The 16,611-nt window shown below is 40.3% G+C and overlaps 1 protein-coding gene across 5 annotated transcripts in view; it reads right to left on the bottom strand.

Annotated features, from left to right (window-relative positions):
* The window catches only part of MYO16 (myosin XVI), a 627,399-nt gene that overhangs the window by 25,095 nt on the left and 585,693 nt on the right, over positions 1-16,611 (bottom strand). For all 5 annotated transcript variants that reach the window (XM_038387064.2, XM_038387062.2, XM_043509217.1 and 2 more), the window contains 2 exons: positions 10,812-10,970; positions 3,893-3,984 (listed from right to left, as the gene is read on the bottom strand). In XM_038387064.2, the coding sequence (XP_038242992.1) occupies positions 3,893-3,984; positions 10,812-10,970 (251 nt within the window). The remainder of the gene's footprint in view (positions 1-3,892; positions 3,985-10,811; positions 10,971-16,611) is intronic.

Below are 16,611 nucleotides of genomic sequence, written 5' to 3'. Positions count from 1 at the left end.
CTGCTACTCTGAAACCATGTATTCATTAGAGCAGATTATATTGGAAAAGCATAAAATGCAAGCCCACTTTCTGTGGTAGAGGTAAGATATCTTCACTTACTGAAGTTGTATTTAAGATTGCACTTGTAGGTATGAGTTTTGAGAACATGAAATGGAATTTATTTTGGAGACAAGACTTCTGTGAGTATGTTCAAGTTTATATTTGGGTGGCAAGGCATTTGTGTTTGGTGTGGATGTAAACATTGCTTTAACCTCTGAATTCCTTGATTTTTAGTGTTTTTGTTTATAGGAAGTGCACTTCAGCAACATTATTTTACCTTCCTTAACCACTTTACATGAAGTAGCATAAATTAAACAATAATTTCAAAGTTAACAAGGTGCAACATTTACTCTCCTTTTGTAACAACTGATATTTACAGTGATTTCTGTACTGTTACATGAACAAATAACAAAGCTTTTACAAAGAGATGGTCTAGTGTGCAGGGGTCGACACTGCTCTAAAAATGATATCTGTGTTCCTTACAAGTATATGTCCTTATGAATTTATCTTACATAAATCTTTAGGAATGCCAACTAAGGAAAGGGAAAGAGAAGTAAAATCTGGAGTAACCACTCAAGAATTTACTTCCTATTGACAAATCAGCATATATGGTTTCTGGAGATATTCTGCTGTAAGAAGAAAGTTTTCTTCTGATTTTTTTAAAAAGATGACAATCTTGATTTTGGTTATCTCTTTTCTTCTTTTTGGAGTTGGTTATACCTGTAAGGCACAGACTTCTGCTGTAGGCAATATGGAGGCATACTGCAATCTTTGGCCCAGATCTGCAAAAGGTATTTCTGAGCCTAAATCCCACTGGAATTAATGGGAGTTAGGTGCCTAAATATCTTTGAGGATCTGTGGCTTTGTCCCTCAAGCAACTACAATATATTGTGAAGCTCTGGAGATTGTGGCTATTGCACAACCTTATTATAGGGTGCAAGGTATGTGGCCACCTGTACCAGAGTAACTCTGGTGGTTGCTCAGGGTGGGGGAGGATAGAGCCTAGGCAACACTTTTGGAGATGCTAATGTTGTTTTTGAGTGCCAGCATGCCATAGTTTTTGTGCTCTGAGACTAAATACTGTGATTGCCAGAGCATTTGCACAGGGAATGGAAAAGAATGAGGATCTTTGGACCACCCAGATTGCATACCTATGCAGGGCCTGCCAGAACCTCTTGTTTTTCAAGACTGACTGTGATACTGAGTGTGAAATCCTGGCCCCCAGGGGCAGCGGGTAAAATAGGCCAGGAGAGGCTTGCCTTCCCCGACGCTGCCACCGGACCCCTGGTTGCGGGATTTTGGGGGGCAAGTTTCTGCTTTATTATGCCCTATGCAGGTTCCAGGGCGGCTGAGGAGGCAGTATGTGCTATTCAACTTCCTGGGTTCATCAGTAGTCTCTCTAGACTCCAGGGAGATTACCGATGGACCCAGGAAGCTGAGTAGCACATACAGCCTCCTCAGTGGCCCTGGAACCTGCATAGGGCATATCAAAAACTTCTTCGGCCCACAGTGAGATGGGCAACTGCATGTGAGGAGGGACAGGGCTTTTCCCAGGGCTGTTGCTGCAGCCAAAGCCTTTAGGAAGGAGAAGAGAGCAAGGGGTGTTGTTGCCCGGTGGAGCCTGTGGTGTGGTGTAAGCCGGACATAGCAGTGTCATGCCTTGTCCTGCCCCGCCCCATTCCTTGTCACTATAGTGATGAGTATCCCCACCTCTCATGCGGGAGACAGGACTTCGATTCCCCGATGGGGAAGGCGATGCCTTCTGAATGGGGAGAAAGAAATGCTTTGTCTGGCCAGCGCATTCCTCACCTCCTCCTTCTGTGGCGACTTCTGTTCACGCCCCACAGTGCTGATTTTCACCCCAGCAAGGCCACCCTTGCCTGCATGCCCTAGCGAAAGCCTCTACATCGCCTTCTGCCACTGGGCCCAGCTTCAAGGCCTGCACGTTGGGGCATGTTTCAGCGTCACCAAGGGAAATACTCTGGCCAAGGGCATGAGGACAATTGCTCAGACAAATGTGGTGGCAGCTGGTCAAGGGGCGAGGAAGAGAGAAAAGCGGACAGGCAGCAGGCTGGCCTCCTGTCTTTTTTCCTTTTGTTTTGATTTTAACTGTGACAGTAAGGGGGAGACTTGAGAAATACCTGTGGCCGACGGTGAGGTAGGTGGCTACCCTGAGAGCACAGAACTGAGCATTTCCCGCTCTGTTGCTATGTTATCCGGCAGCTGGCTATGATCATATAGCGTAGGGATTGGCAACCTTTGGCCCGCGGCCCGCCAGGGTAAGCCTCCTGGCGAGCTGGGCCAGTTTGTTTACCTGTCACGTCCGTAGGTTCGGCTGATCACAGCTCTCAATGGCTGCGGTTCACCGTTCCAGGCCAATGGGGGCTGTGGGAAGTGGCGGCCAGCACATCCCTCGGTCCGCACTACTTCCCACAGCCCCCATTGGCATGGAACGGTGAACCGCAGCCATTGGGAGCTGTGATCAACCAAACCTGCAGATGCGACAGGAAAACAAACCAGCCTGGCCCACCAGGGGGCTTACCCTGGCGGCCGTGGGCCAAATGGTTCGGGGCTTCGGCTGGTCCAAAACTCTTCTGACCAAGGGCAGGAGGGGGGGCACTCAGGCCTCTGGCCAGCGCGGAGGTCCTTCGGGCAGGAGGGGATTCATGGCCTCAGCTGCAGGGGAGGGGCAGGTGGTCTCGTGGCTCCAGATTGCGGGGTGGGCGGGGGAAGAGGCAGAGCTGGGGGTTAGCTTCCCCTAAGGCGGGGTCCACCTGCCAGCCATGCTGGGCCCACTGAACTCATGGACAAAACTCCCATTGACTGTAGAGCCAGGATTTCACACAGTTGTTTTGGATTGCCAAAAATAAAAAACAAACTAACAAAAAAAATCTTATACATTTAGAGAAAGCATATCCCTTACCTTCTAGTATAACATTTTGAAAATTGCATCATCTAATCAGATCTTACTAATGAGGAAATTCCTCTCTGCTCTAACATATTTTCCCCTTGGACTTCATTTGGCAGTTTCAGCAAGATTTTTACAGTCACAAATAAAACATGGCTCACAATTCTATTTTTTTTTAAAAGACAGGATGAAACATATGAGGATTACAAATGGAAAACACTAATTCTATTTGTTAAGTAAGGTAAAAATAATGGCTTGAAGGCCTAATGCCTGAATAGAATTGAATAACTGGAATGCAAAGTGTTTCAGGTTTTGTATAAAATACTGAAGAAAATAATGAAGAAAATACATTACTCAAAGTTCACCATTCTTTCCCCTCATTTGTTTTACTTAATGTACTTTAAAGTTAATTTTATGTTGGTAATACTTTATATTAATTTTCATTAATTAAACACAAATATCAAAGTAACTAAGGTGCAATATTTATATTCCTTTTGTACCTAATGATATTTTCAGTGACTTCAATACTTTTGCATGAAGAGACTATATAATTATTCATTTTGTCTTACGAAGCTGATTATTATTCAGGTCTTTCTGGTGCGACAGTGAATATCTTGGGAAAGATCAGTGTCCTCTTTCCCACAGGTTGCTGAGTCAGATTGTCTTCCTGAAAATTATGCCCTCACAAACCAGCAATTTAAAGTGATATAAACTTTGAATTGTGGCATTAGAAATCTCCAGGAAGATCATCTCTGCAATGAAAAAACTTGAAAAGTATACTCATAATTGTATTTGGCTTAATATAAAGAGAATAATTTAAGGGAAACCTGTATTTTTCAAAACCAACACAAACATGTGAATAGGGAATGCTTTCAGTATGCAATCTCTGTGAGCATTCTTATTCATTTCAGCAGTGTATATTAGACCATCTGCAAAATATTTACCTGGCTAGTGTGGCTCTCCCTGTGCCTTTGATTTGATGAGCTCGCTGTAGTGTTGGCTGACAGTCTTGAATATTCATTTTCCTCCAGTAAACCTAAAGCAAAATAATACTAACTTATAGCCTAACATTCATATTTTGCCAGACTTTCAGCCAGAGACTGAAAACGCTTGACATTTTTTACTAAATGAGTATAAAAGACACAAATATGATGACATATTACTATACCCAGGCTTACTGAAATTTTCCAAAAGGTAAGTTATTGTTATAACTTATCAGCTACAAACAATACTGTTGGTGTATGTGCCACTTTACAGAGAGAACAATGATGCTGGAAAAGCTTACAATATAGATTATGCTGCTTTTACACCAGCCAGGGATTCTCCCTATGTCAGAGGAATCCCTGGTTCCCTTTTAGAACAATTTCCCATCCCCTTTATGCCACTGGAACAGTGCAAAGGGGACAGAGCAGAGGGCCAAGACCTGGCTCTAAATAAATTTCACAAGATCATGTAGGAAGTCTGTGGAAGAGCTGGGCTTAGCACCTTGATCTCCTGAGCCCCAGTCCAGTGTCTTCACCATAAGAACATCCTTTCCTCCAGAATCAAGCTCTAAATGATGCTTGTACACTGCACTCTTTGCAAATTTTTGTGTATTGTACATAAAATGCATGGTATCTTTAGAGAAATAATCAGAGGTCCAAAATGTAATAAAGCATAAACTAAAATGAGAACTTGCAATACATTGAGCGTTTTGCTTGTGTAAATGGCCTGGGAACCATTCTGTCTTACAAACTTCTACTTGTCCAATCACTAGAGGTGATTTTTTTAAACAGATAAAAAACAACTGTTTTGTATGTGGATATTAATTTTTGTGAAACAGAGGTAATTGATAAATTATCAGATTTTTTTTAAAAAAATTAGCTAATATTCTATACTCTATATTGATCTCACACCAGTTCTATACTGATGGCTCTTCAATGATTTAAGGGGATTTATTCCAGATTTATCTCAGTGCATATGATTAAAGAATCATCCACATTCTTTTAATAATGTATAATGCTATTTCGAGTGGGCACTCTAAGAACTAATGTGAAATACTGGTGTGATTCAAGAACATCATCAAAATGAACTAAAAATATTTTCTTAGCCACTAATGGTTTTTTGAAAATAATACTGTAGTATATCTTACACATTAGGACACTGTTAAAGGATAGCCTTGATCTAAGTCCCAGGCATCAGTGATTCATCTGTTTATTTCTATGTAAGGTACTTAGATAAGATGTCTTATCAAATAAGCACAGTTTCCATGTACACTAAAGTTCAAAGAAGTACGTCAGCATGGACATGGAAAGCAGAGAGCTGGTGGAGTTTGGAAAGATTAATGGAGTTGTAGATTACATTCTGAAAGGTTTCCTTTACATACACTTGGGTAAATATTAGGACACCACAGCTGTGCACTGAATAAGACCTTTGCTTAATTCAGCACAAAGTTGGAAACATCAGTTTAGCAGAGACACAGCCATTAGAACAAAAGTTGCTTAAACCAGAGGCTCAGGTCTGAGGACAAATCCTGGTCTCTGCTTTGGATTGTATTGAGGATCTTCTGGGTTAACCCAAATTAACACCAGCTTGACAAAGCATCCGGATTTGTCTCCTTCCAAACACTTTGACAGGTGTTAAATTCAAAAATATGAAACCCAGAAGGCTATCTATACAGGTTGGCTCCTATATTTCCTGAGACTTCCTTGCCCTAGTTTTCTGGTTAGTACAGCTCTCTTTTCTCTCTCAACACAGCTTTCTTCTATGCCAGTGTTTCTCAACCGGGAGAAAGTGAGGGTCACATCAAACTATCTAGGGCAGTGCAGCGAGCCTTCTCACTCACTCATGAGGTCACAATGCCACTGATTCAAATTTGGCCCAGTCACCTCTCTTTTGTGATGGAGGGTTGCCTGGGCTAAATTTCAGGAAGTGGGGTTGCGAGCTGGTATGCACAGTTGCAATGCTCATTAGCACTCTTCAATGATGAAATTGAGAAATACTGCCCTGAAAACGTCATGGATATTACAGTATGTGCTTTTAAATGTATGTGCTTTTCCTAGCCTGTTCACAGTTAGACAGCAGGATCAAAGGTGTGATTTATTTCAAGTAGAATCTCCTTTATTGGAATCAATGTATTAGTGGCCCCTGTTCATCTAGATTGCATTGGGAAGTCCCATATTGGGGAGGATGTTTCAAGAAAAAAAAAAGGTTAGGGGAGAGTGCTAATGCGGTTTTGGGATGCATCAGGAGAGGCATTTCCAGTAGGGATAAGGAGGTTTTAGTATCATTATACAAGGCACTGGTGAGACCTCACCTAGAATACTGTGTGCAGTTCTGGTCTCCCATGTTTAAAAAGGATGAATTCAAACTGGAGCAGGTACAGAGAAGGGCTACTAGGATGATCCGAGGAATGGAAAACTTGTCTTATGAAAGGAGACTTAAGGAGCTTGGCTTGTTTAGCCTAACTAAAAGAAGGTTGAGGGGAGATATGATTGCTCTCTATAAATATATCAGAGGGATAAATACAAGAGAGGGAGAGGAATTATTTCAGCTCAGCACCAATGTGGACACAAGAACAAATGAGTATAAACTGGCCACTAGGAAGTTTAGACTTGAAATTAGACAAAGGTTTCTAACCATCAGAGGAGTGAAGTTTTGGAATAGCCTTCCAAGGGAAGCAGTGGGGGCAAAAGATCTATCTGGTTTCTACTCGATAAGTTTATGGAGGAGATGGTATGATGGGATAATGTGATTTTGGTAAGTAATTGATCTTTAAATATTCAGGGTAAATAGGCCTAATGGCCTGTGATGGGATATTAGATGGATGGGATCTGAGTTACCCAGGAAAGAATTTTCTGTAGTATCTGGCTGGTGAATCTTGCCCATATGCTCAGGGTTTAGCTGATCGCCATATTTGGGGTCGGGAAGGAATTTTCCTCCAGGGCAGATTGAAGAGGCCCTGGAGGTTTTTCGCCTTCCTCTGTAGCATGGGGCATGGGTGACTTGAGGGAGGCTTCTCTGCTCCTTGAAGTCTTTAAACCATGATTTGAGGACTTCAATAGCTCAGACATAGGTGAGGTTTTTCGTAGGAGAGGGTAGGTGAGATTCTGTGGCCTGCGCTGTGCAGGAGGTCGGACTAGATGATCAGAATGGTCCCTTCTGACCTTAGTATCTATGAATCTATGAATCTAGTGTGACTCAAAAAGAGCTAGAGACTCCCTGTCGTATGGCATTGATTCTAAGGTCTTGTCTCCACAGGAAAGGATTTTTTCTTATAGCAGTACTTGTAAACCCTCCTAGTACAGATGCAGCTTATAGCAGCAAAATAGCTTTTACCAGTTCCCTGAACAAAATAAACTATTCTGGCAAAAAGACATCTTTGTTGATATAACTGAGTTTACAGTAGGGCTTTTGCTAGCATAGTTATGTCGGTTAGAAATGCGGTTTTTTTCACACTCCTAATCACACAGCTATGTTGGCAAATCCTTTAAGTGTAGATCAGGCCTAAATAGGCAACCTCTGGAGCTGCCACTGCATCCTGGTTGGAAATTAATACTTGACATGCCACGCTATTGTTTAGCTTAGGCTACGTCTTCACAGCAGAGTTAACTCGAGTTATCTACACTTGAGTTAATTTCTCTCAAGTTAGCCTACCTCAAGAGTGGCCATACTGCAAAATAACACTTCAACTTGTGATAGCAGCATAGAGTGGTTGTGTCAGCAGCTTATGAACTGTGCTAATTTGAATGCTTGCCTACACTCGCTGATGAGCCAGCCAACTTGAATTAACAACACCACTGCACTCGAGTTAATGTGTTTTGTGTGTGGCTAGGACTTGAATTAGGGGTGACCCTGGTGTTATAACTCGAGTTAGCTCTCCAGCGAAGACAAACCATCAGAGGGACCTCTTCCTAGGATGGGGCAGACTGCAACATAGTGGTGGGGCAGACTGCAACATAGTTTGGGGATTTGTCTCCCGAGTTCTCAAAAAGACCTGAATGTCCCACCCAGTATAGTCAGTTTATTTCATAGTGGTTATAGTTAATCATATTTCTTAATTTGTTATTCCCAGCTCTCTTCTACCACATTTTAATTAATATTTGGAAGGGATGAACAGTAAAGTGCCATACACTGAGAGTCTATCAAGTCCATACACTGAAGTCTATCAAGATCCTGGAAATATTAGCCCACTCTTCAGTACTTGAGTGCTTTCTTCCATGAACTCTGTTTTTTTATTGTTAGGGCCTGGCACCTTTCAGCTGTAGGCCATAAAGTGCAAGATGGAATTTCTGCTTATTGTCTATGTGTTGAGAAACACTTATGTGGTTCTTCCTGTTAAACTAAGAACGTAGGTCTGGAGGGTTAGTGCTTTAGGAAATGTCACAGTTCTGTTGCGGTACTCTGCTGTTCCATGCTGTTACTGCAAACACTGAAGGAAGACAAACTAAGGAGGAAGAGGATTACAATATATAAAAATGAAAAACTTCCATTAAAATTTCATACTAATTCAACTTAGCTTCTGAATGTGATACAGCAGTAGTTTGTTAGGAGGTTGTGCCAGTCAACTTTTTAGCTGCTTAGTAATGGTTTTCTAAGGAATTCATCTGATTCCTTCATAAGTAAGATTAAAGTCTTGCAAAATGATTGTTCTTTTGAGTATAATAACTTTAAATTTCTTTTATTATACTACATGCTTCAGACTAATGGTACGGTCACTTCACTCTTCATGACAGCAAAGGACAAGATTTTATTTAAGAAATTGCTTCAGTATATGATTAAATGAGTAATGTATTCATCTGGATTTCTACTTCTAATTATGGAAGTCAGAGTGCTGGTACATCTCAGTACTTGTAGTTTTATAGTCTAAATATCATATATTTAATAGTGCATTTTACGCCTCATATTCCACAAAGTTAGCAGAGTTTGGTGAGCAGTAAAAAAAAAGAGTAAGTCCATATTTTAAAATGGGATAATTCTTATGGGCATGTTCTCAAATGTCATCATTCTCCAAAGATACCCAAGAAAAGACAGAGTTTAAAACATTGAAAAAGCTAAGCTGATATAACTGAAGGACTTTTCTACATTTTTTTTTAAAAAATAGATCATCTTTGGAATAATGGATTCCTTTAATCCTTTTTCCAAAGTGTTCCAAGGTTTTTCAATTTGTTAACTGATGTAACCATCATTACTAGGGCTGGCTGGAAAACACGAATTCTGTTTTGTAAAAAAAAAAAATAAAAAATAAGGTTTTGGAATTTGGTTTCATTCCAGTATGGAAAGAAACTGAAACCTTTCCATTTTTTTCATTAAAAAATCAGACAGAGAGACCCACCCATCCCATCCTGTAATAGCCAATAACTTGGGCACTCATCACTGATTCAGAGCAGAGATTTAAATATGTGTCTCCCACCTCCCAGGTAAGTGTCATAAGCAACAGGCTATTCTCTAGTGGGATGGGTCTCTCTCTCATTCTCTTCTGCTGGAGCTGTTCCATCTTGTATATATAATCAAGCATTAATTGGACCAGAATGCTAGAGATTGATTCTGTGATTAGGGGTTAGGGTACTCACATAGGATGTGGGAGACCCATGCTCATGTTCCTGCTCTAGAGCTTGGAGCTTCCACATCTCTCCTGATTAACATTCTGTCAAAACTGATTTGTTTCTGCAAAAAATTTCAGTTTCAGCAAATCCGCATTTTTGAATGAACAAAACAGTTGGTTGGAAAATTCCCAATCCGCTCTAATCATTACACTTTTCTGGTCACACTATATATTAAGGTTCTGTTTATTAATAATTTTAAAAGGGTTGATAAATTATTAATAGACGTTATAAGCATGTTACCAATGTGAGTAGTATGGGTTATTGATGGTTATAGCCCAGCAAAAGACATTATAAATGGTTACAAGCAAAGTGTAACAACTGATTAACCATTTACTAGAGAAATTCTTAATAATTTATTAATCCTTTATAAACTATTCAGACATGTAAATTTAATATATAAGATTTCTTAACTGTCAATAGTAAGCAAAATTAAAAGCCCATTTAAAAGATCTGGGGATTTAGGGCACAAACTTGCAAAGTGCTGACCACTACAAACCCTTCAGGCCATTAGAAAATACTACTAAAACCCTGAGAATCTAGAGCCTAGTCCACACATAGATTTTGTATCAGTATAACTATTTTGGCTCAGGGTGTGATTTTTCCCCTGAAATATTTATACAGATAAAACTTCCAGTGTGGATATTTATACTGGCATAGAGGTGCCTTACAGTGATATAGTATGTTCTCCTTTCCATATGGGAATGGGCTATACTGGTATAAGCACCTTTATCACGATATAACTGTGTACACACTAAGGGGGTTGTACTGATTTAACTATCAGGTACAACTTTTGTATGTAGACAAGTCCTAAATAGATTAAAATGAATGGGTTTGGGGGCAATTAGTGCCTTGCAGGACCTGGCCCTCGCTGCCTTGGTGCTTGTAAATTTGTATTGTTTCTTCAGTGCCTCTTACAACCACATGTTACTCAGCTTTCATTAGCAGGAAAACCTGTACCAAGAGAAGAGTATGTTTTCCATTTTCAATCCACTTTACATTGATTAGAAGAGCAGAAATATCAATTCTCAGTTGCTCAGGCCACTTATATGAGTTAGTGAGCTAACTACAAATTCCTCAACAACGGCAATTCTGTATCATTTACACTCAGTTATTATTGGAGACAGGCTTACCAACTCATAAATACAAAGTTAAGCCAGTTTTTGATTGATATTTTGCAACTCAAAACATTCTAGAGTTTGACTATATCTTAAAAAGCTCATTCAGAAAACCACATCAGCAATTTTATGTTAGAATGTTTTTCAGATTAAAAACTGCTTACCATTTGAGACTGAATTTCCATTTTCAGCAGTTACGGAACTGGACAGTGGATTAGACGATTGAGTTCCATGGTTGTTTGCATTTTTATCTTGGGTTTCTGATCCAATTTCTGATGTGTTGGGATCTTCCCTGCTTGTCAAGTTCATATTAGTTTCAACACCTGATATAAATAAACAGCCTGTCAGCTTTTCACTGAATAGTGTATTTCTCTCTCTTACACACACACACATACACACAGTCACACACAAACACACAAACCTGGTATCTACTAATCAAACTGCATTTTAAAATGAATGTTAAGTAAACACTAAACCCACTAGAAAACTGATGAAATAATAGAAAAGGGTTTCTATTAGTGATTTTTCAGGCAAAGACAATAATCAAATGCAATCTAAACTTTATAATAGCGAAGAATTAACTGGGTTTCATTTGTGCTATTTCTTTTCATGCAAATATCAGTTTACAAAAATCAAAAACAAGCTTTCCTCCTTCTACAATATATGATAATCTCTTGCTCTGAAAGTTCATGGCAAACATACTGCCTATATTTTAGATTCGACTCTATTCTATATAGGTTCTTATACTGTCCTTACTACTGCAGAATCTCAGTATATTGCACTAGTGCATTAAGTGAGGTGACTAACAACTATCACATGTGGTTTCGTCTTTCTCTCACCTTCTCCCAGGGGGGAATTTCGGTGATCTTTTACACAAACCCAAACAAACGGCAAATACCCGTTTTCTGCCATGACAGTTCTTTAAGAATTCTTCCTCCTAAGATAACCAAGAAAAATGCACGAAAATCCAGCACCTTAAAAAAGTAGATACAAAACTGTCACAGACATAGTTCTGAGACTGTCCTTCTAATATCATTCTAAGTCTCACATCCTGGATATAAGGCTCCACTGCCTACTACCTTTTGTAGCCATTGACAACTGTGCAAAGGAGGTACAAGTACTACCAGATCAGAATGGTAGCCCTGCTGTCCCAATGTGGATGATGGAAGCTGGTGCAAGGCAGTGGAGAGTCAGGTGTCTCATCTTTATCATTCTGCTTTTTCAACTATGGTCTGCAGAAACAAACATAGGTACTGTCTGGAAATAATGTCAAGGCACTGGACGGGAACTTAAGATAATTGGGTTCAATTGCTGCCACAAACATTTTACGTGCTTATGAGCAAGTCATTTAATCCATCTGTGCTTCAGTTCCCTCTGTAAAGTGAGGATAAGAATGGTTACATTTCCTTGTCTCACTTCTTGTATATTTAGTCTAAAAGAAAAGGAGTACGTGTGGCACCTTAGAGACTAACAAATTTATCTGAGCATAAGCTTTCGTGAGCTACAGCTCACTTCATCAGATGTATTCAGTGGAAAATACAGTGGGGAAATTTATATACACACTCAGAGAACATGAAACAATGGGTTTTATCATACACACTGTAAGGAGAGTGATCACTTAAGATGAGCTATTACCAGCAAAGTGGGGGGGGAAGGGAGGAAGAAAACCTTTAGTGGTGATAATCAAGATGGGCCATTTCCAGGAGTTCACAAGAACGTCTGAGGAACAGTGTGTGGGGGGGGGAAGGGAGGGGAAATAACATGGGGAAATAGTTTTACTTTGTGTAATGACCCATCCACTCTCAGGTTGGGAGGCTGTCTGTAAGCAAGGACTGGCCTGGTCTCTATTCAAGCCTAAGTTAATTGTATCCAGTTTGCAAATTAATTCCAATTCAGCAAACAGACAGCCACCCAACCTGAAGCAAATACTCACCAGCAACCACACACCACATAACAGAACCAGTAACCCAGGAACCTATACTTGCAACAAAGCCCGTTGCCAACTCTGTCCACATATCTATTCAGGGGACACCATCATAGGGCCTAATCACATCAACCACAAATCAGAGGCTCGTTCACCTGCACATCTATCAATGTGATATATGCCATCATGTGCCAACAATGCCCCTCTGCCATGTACATTGGTCAAACTGGACATTCTCTACGTAAAAGAATAAATGGACACAAATCAGTCATCAAGAATTATAAAATATTCAAAAACCAGTTGGCAAACACTTCAATCTCTCTGGTCACTCGATTACAGACCTAAGAGTGGCTATTCTTCAACAAAAAAACTTCAAAAACAGACTCCAATGAGAGACTGCTGAATTGGAATTAATTTGCAAACTGGATACAATTAACTTAGGCTTGAATAGAGACTGGGAGTGGATGGGTCATTACACAAAGTAAAACTATTTCCCCATGTTATTTCCCCCCCCCCCACACACACACATCCCTTTGCTGGTAATAGCTCATCTTAAGTGATCACTCTCCTTACAGTGTGTATGATAAAACCCATTGTTTCATGTTCTCTGTGTGTGTATATAAATCTCCCCACTGTATTTTCCACTGAATGCATCCGATGAAGTGAGCTGTAGCTCACAAAAGCTTATGCTCAAATAAATTTGTTAGTCTCTAAGGTGCCACAAGTACTGCTTTTCTTTTTGCGAATATAGACTAACACAGCTGCTACTCTGAAACCTATATTTAGACTGTAAGCTCTTCAGGGCAGGGACTATGTCCTACTATGGGCTTGTGCAGTGGCATTGTACTGATCTTGAATTTGGTCCTTTAGACGCTACCATAATAACAACCACCATCACCAGAGAGCAAAATAAGTGTACATAGTTAAAGTGTAACATCATAAGCCTCCTTGTCCTCCTCCTCATCAAGGCAAATCCCAAAGCGACATAGCCTCTTTACAGCTTGAGCCCCACCCGGAATGATCTAGGTCCATAAGACAGCCTGGCTCTGATAGTTAAACATAATTCTAAAGCCCAAGGGTATGGAACCATGCCTTCCCACAGATACTTTCATTTCTCCCCAAAAGACAAATTATGTCTATAACACATATGCACATTGAACCCCTATGTAAAGGGAAGGCTAAACTGAATTTAAGTTAACTCTCTGTTCATCAGATATGTCTCTGGCACCCTCCCATATTAGATGATTTAGGAAAAGAGCTAGAGCCTCAGCAGATTCTGACTTGCATACAGTAGAACATTAAAGAATGTGAAGTTAATACTTGACTTAGCCTTGGTAGTAGCAGGTTGGCTGTAAAGTACAGCTACATATTATAGCTTATATAAAATTTGTCTGAAAGAGAAACTCCACAAATCTTGAGCTGTTAATAGTCAGTACAGTTGCCTATAGATTAGGATTGGCAACCTTTGGCACATGGCTCGCCAGGGTAAGCCCAATGGCGGGCGGGGCTGGTTTGTTTACCTGCTGCATCCACCGGTTTGGCCAGTTGCAGCTCCCACTGGCCGTGGTTTGCTGCTCCAGGCCAATGGGGGCTGCGGAAAGCGGCGGCCAGCACATCCCTCGGCCTGTGCCACTTCCCGCAGCCCCCATTGGCCTGGAGCGGCCAGTGGGAGCTGCGATCGGCCGAACCTGTGGACGCAGCAAGTAAACAAACGAGTCCGGCCCGCCGGGGGCTTACCCTGATGGGCTGCATGCCAAAGGTTGCCAATTCTGCTATAGATCATCATAAACCACCTACATAATTACTATGCCTCCTATTACATAAAAAGTAGAAAGTGGTTGAATTGGGTCCTTATTTTTCTTGATACCCAGAATATTTATTGAGTGCCCCAACATCTGCAATTCATATGAGAAATTCAAGTTGACAATGGATTTTTGTATACCTATTTTGCAAATTTTTTTTTTCTTTCAGAGGCACATGTCTCCTTTGACTAATGCAATGCTCTTGAAAAAGAGGAATTATTTTTTTGTTTTATATTTTAAAGTTGAAATGCTGAAAAGCATTACAGACAAGTACTATCCAGCTAAATGGATATTCTATTACCACCTTTAACTAGAAGCAAACGGTGGACAGATATGAAGTATATCTGGGACAGACCTCTTTAGACACAAATTAACTGTTCCATGTGCTCCATTCAAGGTAGCAAATGTATGCCTTTAACTGCTAACAGGGCAAATATTGACAGGTTTCAGAGTAGCAGCCGTGTTAGTCTGTATCCGCAAAAGAAAAGGAGTACTTGTGGCACCTTAGAGACTAACAAACTTATTTGAGCATAAGCTTTCGTGAGCTACAGCTCACTTCATCGGATGTCAGTCTCTAAGGTGCCACAAGTACTCCTTTTGTTTTTAGGGCAAATATTAAAGAGAAACTACAGAGAAACAATTCTTAGGCCTTGTATACACTGGCAGTGGTGTGGATAGTATGTATAGAAACACACTATAGTGAAAAGCAGGCTGTGTCAATACTGTGATGTGCAGCTATATGTGGCAGTGAAAGGCACTGCCTCCCCACAGTCAGAGCCTTTCCCCACTGCTGGAGCCTTTCTCTGTGATCGGGAAAGGCTCCAGCACCGGGAAAGCAACAGGATACTACATTGCTAAAAATAACAGTGTAGACATGGGAGGCATTGCTTGGGCATGTAGAGAGCTACATAGGGTTTATACCCTAAGATTCTAACATGTCTTTACTCTGCTCACTAAGCAATGCCTCACTGTCTACCCTGTTATTTATACCCATGCTAGGTGTCTGTATTCCACACACTGCCGTAAGTGTAGACATAGCTAGTGCGAACCACATTCGTATCTGAAGTAGTTCTGTCTTCTCTACTGCAAGCCTAGGTGAGGGGAAGCAAACCTAGATTTTACCTCACAGAAGTCTGGGTTATATAACTGAACTTCTGTTTATTTTATACATGTATACATCTTTCCTGCTTGTCAAGTTCATATTAGTTCTCAGTAGTAGGGTCCAGTGATCCAATAGAAAAAACACCACCAAGTATATTGGCTGATTGCTAGTAATGGAAATAAAACCCTACAGTGAACAGCTATAGTGCATAAATATTGGACATATATTGTTGACTTATTTCCTGCTCTGTGGAATTAGATGAGTTTTCTCAATAAGGTCATTCTATGGATAGCATAATAAATAGGCGTCTTTTTTTTCCCAAAATACATTTATTACATAAGCTGTTGCATTGTGTAGTGGAATCTTGAGATGGGTATACTGCACATCATGCACAATTAAATATTAGGTTGAAACTCACTTTAACTTCACAACATCTTGATACATTCGTACAGTAATTTGGAAACTACTTTCTATATATATTACTATCAACTTTCCTCTGTCAGGAATCCCTGACACAAACATACTTGTGCATCGTTCCTCCACCCATCAACTATTTAAAAACATCAAAAAAATTTCTTTAAGAGAAAAGAATAAAAAATATATATGGCTTCTACAGCTGTCACTATGCTAGTCAGCACTGTTGAGTGTTGGCTGTTTGTTCAAACTCACTCTGTTGCCCTCACCATAAGTACACTGAAGCAGAGACTGGCAGCATCTGAACTTGATAACTAATAAATAAAAGCTTATATGAAGAGTGATATTGACACTGATATTGGGAGAAGCCAGTTAGGAAGAAGTGTGGGGTGAAAGCATGCCAATAGGCAGTTTATGGCAGGCAGGCAGGATCAGAGGCTTTAAGAGTGGAAGATTTTAAAAGAAAAACTTCCCAGGTTCTATGTTGAATAAGAATATTTTGAACATAATTAGACTTTGCCAGGAATATGACTGAGTGTTTAACTCTGATGGTCAAATTCTGTCCTGACTTATACCTGGCAAAATCTCACTGAAGTCAAAGAGATTGAATGGGTTGTAAATTGGGACACAATTTGGCACTTACTTGTGGCATGGTGGAGAGTCAGAAACATTATCACACTCTGTATGTTTGTAAACCACTGCATTTTTTCAAATGTAACAAA

The sequence above is a fragment of the Dermochelys coriacea genome, chromosome 1 (assembly GCF_009764565.3).
Source record: "Dermochelys coriacea isolate rDerCor1 chromosome 1, rDerCor1.pri.v4, whole genome shotgun sequence".
Taxonomy (NCBI): Eukaryota; Metazoa; Chordata; order Testudines; family Dermochelyidae; genus Dermochelys; species Dermochelys coriacea.
Note: the sequence above shows the minus strand (reverse complement) of the source record. Positions and strands in the feature narration are given on the sequence as shown.